This window comes from Cenococcum geophilum, assembly GCF_001692895.1.
Source record: "Cenococcum geophilum 1.58 unplaced genomic scaffold K441scaffold_71, whole genome shotgun sequence".
Lineage (NCBI taxonomy): Eukaryota > Fungi > Ascomycota > Dothideomycetes > Gloniales > Gloniaceae > Cenococcum > Cenococcum geophilum.
In genome coordinates, this window is record NW_027137629.1 from 669,075 (window position 1) to 678,479 (window position 9,405).

Below are 9,405 nucleotides of genomic sequence, written 5' to 3' on the forward strand. Positions count from 1 at the left end.
TCTAATACTAGCTCTATACTTAATACTAAACCTAAACCTAAATAAGAAACTATAGACAAGCCGAATAAGCTTAGTACCCTAGATATCCGCATAATTAGAGCTACTCCGTTAGCGTAACTTGCTAAGAAACCTAAACATACGATCTTTGCTATCACTATAGCTAATATTAAAAAGGCCTTAGCACCAAAAAAGTACACTAACCCTACTATGAAGGTACTAGTAGAGTACTATAACCGCCTAGAGGTATTTTTATAAAAGGAAGCCGATAAGCTACCGGAACACCGATTATACGACTATAAGATTGTACTTAAAGAAGGAAAGCAGCCTGGATTTAGACCCCTATACGGGATATCCTAAAACGAACTCTAAGTACTATAAAAGTATTTAGATAAAAACCTAGGTAAAGGATTTATTAGAGCAAGCTTATCGCCTATAGCCGTACTAGTGATCTTCGTTAAGAAACCTAGCGGCGGTTTGCGCTTCTATATAAACTACTAAGCTCTTAACGCCATTACCATTAAGAACTAATATCCGATCCCGTTAATATAAGAGACGCTAAACTAATTAAGTAAGGCTTATTACTATACGAAGCTTAATATTATCTTTATATTTAACCGTCTCCATATTATAAAGGGGGATAAATAGCTTACTACATTTCGTACCCGATATAGACTATTTAAATACTTAGTAATACCCTTTAGCCTCGCAAACGCTCTAAGCTCGTTTTAACATTATATAAATAATACCCTACGCCCCTACCTAGACATCTTCTATACTACTTATATCGACAATATCCTAATATATAGTAATAACCTAACCGAATATCGGAAATATGTTAACTTTATTCTATAAGCCCTATACGGAGCTAGTCTATAATTGGATATAGATAAATGCAAGTTCTATAAAACGGAAGTCTTATACCTTAGACTCCTTATTTTTATAAACGGTATATAAATAGACCTAAAGAAAGTTAAAGTAATTGTAAACTAGTAAGAACCCAAAAACGTTAAAGACGTAAAAGCCTTTATAGGATTTACTAATTTCTACTAACGGTTTATTAATAACTTCTCCGCCCTGGTTTTACCCCTTATAGCCTTAACCTAAAAGGATAAAGTCTTTATCTTTAATAAGGAATATAAGAAGGCCTTTGCCTATTTAAAGGTTATATTTACTACTGCGCCTATACTCTAATACTTTAACCTAAACTAAATAAGTGTTATAAAAGCCGACTTATCTAACTACGTTATTAGAGGCATCCTGTCTTAATATAACAAGGATGGAGTATTACACCCTATAGTATACTTCTTAAAACGACTAAGCCTAGCTGAATATAACTACGAGATCTACAATAAGGAATTGTTAGCTATTATTAGATGTTTTAAACAATAGCAACCTAAACTAGAAGGCGCTAGATTTCTAATTAAGGTCCTTAGCGACTATAAGAACCTATAGTACTTTATAACTACGAAATAGCTAAGTTATCGTTAGGCCCGCTAGTTAGAATATCTATCTCATTTCCGATTCTTAATTATATACCGCTTAGACGTCTTAGGTTAGAAGCCTAATACCCTAACCCAATGCTTGCAAAACGCGCTAGCCCTAAAAAAAGCGCGCTTTTACTAAAATTAGACCCTACTTCGCCTTAAACTATTTAACCCTTCTACTAAAGATCTTATGGTATACGTCCTTAAAATAACTAATTAATTAATTAAATAAATTATAGTTAATAAATACCCAAATGACGAGTTTATCTAAGATACGCTTAAGCTAATATAAAATAGCATTAGACGCTCTAAAAAGATTTCTCTAAGTAAATACAAAGCCTATGGAAACCGCTTATATTATTAGAACCGTCTAGTTATCCCTAATTACGATAAGCTTAAGCTTAAACTCCTTAAACATATACACGACCTACCTATCGCCGGCTACCTAGGCCGAAGAAAGACCCTAGAACTACTCTAACGGGAGTATTATTAGCTGAATATATATAATATAATACGAAGGTATATCTCTAGCTACTATACCTACCGGCGAGCTAAAGCCTCGTATAAGACGTATAACGGTCTTTTAAAGCCGCTGCCTGTTCTGGACCAAAGATAAAAGGATATCTTAATTAACTTTATTATTAACCTTCCTAAAAGTAGAGGCTGTATAAACATTATAGTAGTTATAGACCGACTATCTAAAATGAGATACTTAATCGCCTGCCCTAATATATTAACGCCTACTGTTATCTAACTATTTCTAGATTACGTATGGAAACTCTATAGACTCCCTAAAACGATTATCTCTAATAAAGGCAGCCAGTTTATCTCGGCATTCTAGAAAGAACTAACTACTTAACTCCGCATTAAAGCACTACTATTTACCGCGTATTACTTAGAAACGGATAGTTAAACGGAACGCGTAAATGCTATAATGGAACAGTATATTTGGATATACACGTTATATTTATAGGATAACTAGATTAACTGGCTCGCATTTACTGAGTTTACTATAAATAATTCCGTCTTAGAAACTACGAAAGTCTCCCTATTCCTAGCCAATTACGGCTAGCACCTATAAATGGGTTTTAAACCCTTTAGTAATATTCCTTACCCCGCTTATTACGCCTTATAAGTCGCAAAAGTAAATAAATTCGTAAAGAAGATGGAGGAACTATAACAGTTCCTTACTAATAAGATAATATGGGCTTAATCTATCTATAAAGCCGCAGCGAATAAGAAACAAACCCTAGTACTAGCTTACTAAATTAGTAATTTTGTCTGGCTAGATATAAGAAATCTAAATACGAAATAACCTACTAAGAAACTTAATTAGAAGAACGCTGGCCCTTATAAGGTTAAAAAGGTTATCTTTCCTTATACCTACTAACTAAAGCTCCCTAATACGGTTAAAATCCACCCTATATTCTATACGTTAGTCTTCTACCCTACTACCCCCGTATTAGACGCCCTGCCTAAATAGATATAAGACCCTCCCCTACCAGTTAAAGTAGATGATGAGAACGAGTACTTTATTAAAAGAATTAATGATATTAAGTACGATAAACGGAAACGCTAATATATATATCTTATGAAATAGAGAGGCTTTACTAAGTCCTCTTAGGAACTTATTAACTTTATAGGATTTATATAAGCCGCAGAAGACTTTTATAGACTTTACCTAAAACTACCATAGCCCTATCTCGCAGAAGCTTAAGTTTAAAGGGGGGTACTGTTACGGGACACCCCCGTAACACCTTATATACATCTACCTATTTCTACTAACTTAGTAATTAAAGACTAACCGCGAAATAGCAATCTAATGGCAATCTAATGGCAATCTAACGGTAATCTACGGCATTCTACTATATTCTGCCAAGTTCTACTAAATTCTGCTAAGTTCTGCCAAATACTACCTAATAGTTGTCGTAACCTAGTATTTTACTAGGGAGCGGTAAACCTTTAGTCTAGAGGTTTATAAACTACTAGGACATAGCTACTAGTANATATTAAGCTGCCTAGAAAGGATTTATGTATATAGAACTATAGCGCTATAGCCTAGAGGCTGCATGCGCAGTATTGTACGTAGTATAATATAATGGATATATATAAAAAAAAAGTTCTGCCAGGACCACGACCTAAACCCTATTCTGCCTATATACGTATTAACTAAGTAACTAAGTTAACGATATATACCCTTTCTTCCTGTTTTCCTACCTTCTTTCCTTACGTAACGTCTTAACCTCCTTATATAGTTTATGTATACAGCTTAATAATATCTACCTTACTATATATTATCGTCGCTTATACTTACTCTGTGACAAGGTGCTAGGTAGATATCTTAATTAAAGTAAAGAGTATATGCGCTAGGTCTAAGCATAACTAGGGCTTTACTATATTTGTCCTAACCCCGCTTACGAAATATATATATAGCAGCTTATTTCCAATCTTATTCCCAATCTTATTTCTATTCTTATTTCCGCCCCTAGCCCCTAACCCCTAACTACTTCTACCCTAACTTAGTTTTACTTATATTATTATACTCTTACTAAAAAAGGTTCTTATAATAAGTATTATATATTTTTCCTTAAATAGCAACTACTTAAGGGCTTTAAGCTACTTTATATATTTATAATATAGATATAAAAAAGCAATAGCCTTATTAACCTTATTTAGCTATTAGGCCTTACTCTTTCTATAAAGTATAAAAAGCTAATCTTAATGGTCCTATAGCTATTATTTTTAGTCTATTTTATAACTCCTTTAAGTTTAATTATTTAATACCTAATATAGCTACAGCTATTCTAGCACCTCATTTAACTTCCTTTCTCTATTTAGTAGGTTTTAGTACTAGTATATAGTAGATTTACCTAAATATCTATAACTTAGTAGTTAGCGCGCGATAAGGTTTAGTAGGTATTATATACTATAATATAGTGTAAGGGTACTTTTGGTCCCTTACTCGGCTATATCCCGGGAGCTCTTAGGGGCTGCCAAGGCTAGCCTTCGGCTAGGCCTTGGCCACCCCTTATAAGCTCCTCGGGCTTGCAGCCTCCTTCCTCCCCCATCGGTTCGTCTCTCTCCGTACGAGGCTATTGCCTACCCTCATTACCATATCGTCCTCTTCCATCGACTCCCTATGTGACTCATGCTCGGCTTGCCTGCTCCCTACCGTACACCCTAGCAATACTGCCTTACATATAGACACTATATATCCGCTAGGCTATAATAAGTTCTTTAGGGCAGCTATTGTAAATCTATAAGTTTTATAGATATTAGCTAGCATTTAGTAGAGTTCTATAGAGTTCTATGACCCTTAATAACACAATTTTTTTTAATAAAAATAATTATAAGACCTGAAAATACCTAAGTAATAAAATTTAATTTATTCTAAAAGCCTAGGTTCTGTTATAATCAAATAACTTTGGGAAATAATATAAAATACTGGTGTTGAGTTATTTCAATATCCGCTACCTCCGCAATGTGGATATTGTTGGAGCGTGAATAAACATTGGGAAAGTGCCTCGGACGTGATTCCGGTGGACACGAATGTAGTTAGTCAGCTTGCGGACCGATTGGAAATCCGCACCAACGGAATCACGTCTGAGCCTGCTGAGGTAACAGTCCCCTGCTCCTGCCCCTGCGGCCAATGCACATTCGGCTCACTCATAAACGGCCCGACCGGCGCACCCGCAGCCGGCCCCACAATCGGTGCCGCCGGGACCGTCCTCCTCTTCAACCCAAGTCGTGCCCTCGGAATCCTATCCATCATTTCTATGAGTGGAGTCTGCATCCGGAGCACCGTCTCCCGGTATAGAGTCGCTGTCGTCCAGTCATATGAGACACCAATAGCGCGCTGCATGCCGCCTTCGGAGCCGGCGAGGAGGAAGGCGACGGGCGGACGGATGGATTGGAAAAGGGTTACTTCAAGGGTCGTCGTGTCGACAAGAGTGAAGATCTAGAAATAGACGGTTAGACCCATCTCAAACGAAAGATTGTGTAACGGTAGACCTACCCTCATCTCCCCGTGCTTGGCTTTCTTCGCCTCCTCAACCATCTCCGCAACCTTGGGATCCGACTTCACTGGATCCAATCCTTCATAATTCCCATCCTTGTCAACGCTAAACTGTGACAAAGGGCTTCCAAAGCAACTCCAGGCAAGTTTGTTCTGGGATGCGAAAATCTGCCTCTCAATCGCTCCGATATCCATATAGCCCTCGAAGCCAAAAAGCCAGCTCTGCTGGCCCCAGAACTTCCCACCATAGATGATGCGAATGAGCCATGGGCTTAGGCTTAGCCACGTCAGACCCCACAAGATGAGAATGATGCCAACCCCAACCCCAACGATACTACCCCTAACGGCTCCTGCTATGCTGCATCCAACGAGAAATAAGTATCCGCTCGTGTGCAGCGCCCATCGCGCACCGAATCTTTTCCAAGAATCGATCTGATTCACGTAAACAGGCCAGAATGACTTCCAGCGGACATTCGCGGCTCGCAGTCCATCGATAATGACAGTGTCGTCATTGGCGATGCCGGAGATCTGAGTCGAGGGATATATATCCCATAGGCAAGCAGAGTATACGTCATCCATAGAGTGCCATGGCTGGTCAGGAGTTCGAGGAAGGACGCAGATGAGACGTTCGAGAAGCATATCGCTGTCGTTTGCAAGAGAGAGGCTGTAGCTCTGATCAGAATCTGAAAGTTCAGACGTGAAATTGTTTGCAGGAAGAGGGACTCACCGAGCAAAGGCTTGGAAGGCAGTATCAGTGGGATCGATCGTAGGTCTTGTCCGTAGGAGCCCCATGAGAGCGTACGCCTGGTCTCCATCGAGAAATTTCCCGGCGCTGCGACTATACAGACATTGCAGCGCTAACGTGACCAGCTCAAGCTTAGTAAGGATAAGGTTCCCTTCGTAATGGTCGATCAATTGTCGCGCCAGTTTCGCGTCGTCGATGGCAATGCCATCTTCTTCCCTTTTCCGCCAGACCCTTGCTGCAAACTGATTCTTAGGCAGTTCAAATGGATCTCCAAAGCGCTCGTGGGGATGGTTGCGGCGCTGATATACCAGAATCTTTACACCTTCTTTCGAAAGCAGCACCTCCGGAAAGGTCCAGACGCGAGAGCCCCAATCTTGAAGCATCTCATCTCGCGTCGTTGTGAGGTGCGGCCTATTGTGATTCGGACCCACGACTATGACGGAGCGCGCAGCGCCACGGATGATGTCGGATAATTTATATACCTTCGGTCATCAGCAGGCGAAGTGCCCGTTCCAAATCGGTATACAGAAAAAGGGCCACTAGGAGACATGGAGAAGCTACATACCTCCTCTTGGACCTCTCTACCTTCCGGTGTTATCAAAGATCCGTCGCTCTTCGGCATGCAACTGCACGCAACCCAATAAGCGGGTACGCCGACATCCCTAGCAGCGCGCTCGGCTAAGTTGCAAAGCTCCGTCAGATCTTCTATCGAGCCAGCACCGCTATGTCGGAATTGCTCAGTAGAGTAAGCAACGAATATATATTCAAGGTCCTTCTCCTCTTTGTATCGCGTCACCCATCTGGTATTCATTCGTCAGATGGGGTTGACAGGATGAACCATCTATTCATGGAGGGCGGGGGATACTTACTTTTCCGTGATATCAGGATCCGCTCCAAGCATCTCCTTGCTTTCCGGATGCCTTAGGAAACATAGCTTTGTGGGTCGCAGAAGCCGGTTTGAATCCTTGTAATCCCTGTTCTCATATACACGTTCCTGAAGCACCATTCCCTTTTCCACAAACCGCTGCTCGAGCCGTTGGCGTTCATCTGGCCGGTTCTCTATGAGATTTCGAGTCGCCTTTGGAACGCCCCAATACGCGTATGGAAAAGCGTCATAGTTGCCGCCGTTGCGTATTGGTGGGACGCTTGACGGGATCTCCAAGCCGATCTACAAAGGATTTAGTCATATATTTTAGATTATGCGAAATATTCCATAGAGGAGATCTTACCACAACCACCAGCAGTATAGTCGCAACAATCCATTTGCCAATTACCCTTGGCATATCCATCTGCTCACTCGTCGGATTTGGATATGTCCTGTAATCAACATGGTCAAGCGGCCAATTGGCGAGTCGAAAATATCTAGGTGCTTTGTTGCGGATAAACGTTCTCCGCCAGGTTGTGTTGGCGGGCCCATCGTAGGTTGTATCGACCGCTTGAATAGTCAGCTTTTTAATCTTGCCATCGTACCGACTTATGTAACGATCATCGTAGTCATTGCTTATGTGTACACGGCCCAAGCAGTCCTTATGTTTGTAAGGACCGGGATTTAACGGATCCGGCAGGTATCGGAGGCCGGGCATGCGGTAGATGTGTGGATATTTGGGCCACCGGAGACTGGTATATACATCACTGATGTGCCAGTATCCTCTGAGTTTAAGCGCGCTAGCAGAACTTGTCTTTGAAAGCGTTAGATCAGAAATCATACGATAAGCTATAGAAAGATCGATTTCTAGATAGCCTACGTACACGAATGACTACGCCATTGTACTCTCCCACCATGCCATTACCAGTCGGTTGCTGAGAGACAATAGGCTGCTGCTGAGGAACCCATGCCGATTGCGACTGACCAGTAGTCTGTGGAGTGACTTTCCTGATCTGTGCAAACGTCATTAATTACAAATTCTTGAAGAACTTCTCAAGTTTCCTTACTCCACTCCTTACCGATGTGCCTTCCCTCGGGGAGGAGTAACCAGTGCTCGATTGATAGGTCTGAGGGGTTGAAGGTGGCTTTAAACTAAATAAGAAACGCATGCACAAGTGCAAGGGGGAAAACTTTACCTGATATGAGCTAGGCCCAGGTTGATGTTGCTGGGGAGGGTGGCCCAGCGGCTGCATCTGAGGTTGTTGGGTCGGAGACTGCATAGGTGGTGTCGGCTGCACAGGGGACTGCATTGGGTGAGTGGCCTGCACCGGGAATTGCTGTGAACCTTGAGCTTGTCGTGAGTGTGGCTGAGTCTGAAAAGGAGTCGTATATTGTGCCGGTGGTGGGTTATGTACCGGTCTCTGAGGTTGGAACCGTTGCTGTGTCGGATACTGTGTCAGAGGTTGCGTAAATTGGGTCTGCGCAGGCCGATAGCCTTGCCCCTGTTGAGGACTCGTAGGGTAGTCCTGCTGCCCGCTGTACTGCTGGTGTGTAGTTGCTGTGGCATACCCGCTTTCATGGGGACCTCCTCTTAAAGAGCGCGTACCTGGCACGAAGTCACCACCATGGTCTTGCGCATCCTTGAGTGAAAGGTTAGCTAATGCGATGGCTTTCAACGAGTCACCCTACATAGCCAGAGATCAATGGAGCGCCGGATGGGACGAAGTCACCGCCGTGATTCTGGGCCTTTTGAGAAATGTTAATCGAGGAGTATATAGTCGGTCAGATGGCTATCCTGACCTACCATTGCGGGCTATATCTGCGTACCGAAATGTGAGAAAGCGTTAAAATGTCACACGCTCGCTCTGTGTCTCGAAGGGGTTAGTTATGGCGAAAGGGAAACGCGGTGCGGGCCAGGTTGGTAGCACTATTTATCCTTTTCCGCCGTCTTTAAGAACACAAGGCTGAAAAGCTGCCCTCCATCATGACTAAAACCCAAGAACGACAAGGCACACTCGGCCCAACCTATCTTCAGCCTTCTCTTGACTGGTTCTGGTTGCGTATGCCAATGACGACTGCAGGCGTCGCCAAGTCCCAATTGCTGGTTTCAAAAGAGTTTCAAAGCCATCCCTTTGTGTGGCAACGAATTCTTACTTTTCGTATATGCACGCCTCATAAGCCTATAGCCTGGTGTTGAGGCCTCTGGTCAGTGCGCTTACTCGGCGGCAGGGGTGCTGGCGTCTCATTGACGTCTTTGACGCTTAAATATTGCGGTAAATAGTAGCAACTTGGCCAG

General features: G+C 42.2%; 2 protein-coding genes across 2 annotated transcripts; both read right to left on the reverse strand.

The window, feature by feature from the left end:
• Positions 1-4,880: 4,880 nt before the first annotated feature.
• K441DRAFT_621663 (uncharacterized protein) lies at positions 4,881-7,950 on the reverse strand (the record flags this gene model as incomplete). The annotated part of the gene is made up of 7 exons (XM_067645973.1): positions 4,881-5,442; positions 5,500-6,163; positions 6,227-6,726; positions 6,810-7,044; positions 7,114-7,208; positions 7,263-7,412; positions 7,474-7,950. 7 exons carry the CDS (start codon positions 7,948-7,950, stop codon positions 5,044-5,046), a joined length of 2,520 nt encoding a protein of 839 aa, XP_067497710.1. The 3' UTR covers positions 4,881-5,043.
• Positions 7,951-7,981: 31 nt separating this feature from the next.
• K441DRAFT_669491 (uncharacterized protein) lies at positions 7,982-8,916 on the reverse strand (the record flags this gene model as incomplete). The annotated part of the gene is made up of 4 exons (XM_067650150.1): positions 7,982-8,254; positions 8,306-8,749; positions 8,799-8,855; positions 8,914-8,916. The coding sequence occupies 4 exons, from the start codon at positions 8,914-8,916 to the stop codon at positions 8,141-8,143; spliced, it is 618 nt and encodes a 205-aa protein (XP_067497711.1). The 3' UTR covers positions 7,982-8,140.
• Between the last annotated feature and the right edge of the window lie 489 nt (positions 8,917-9,405).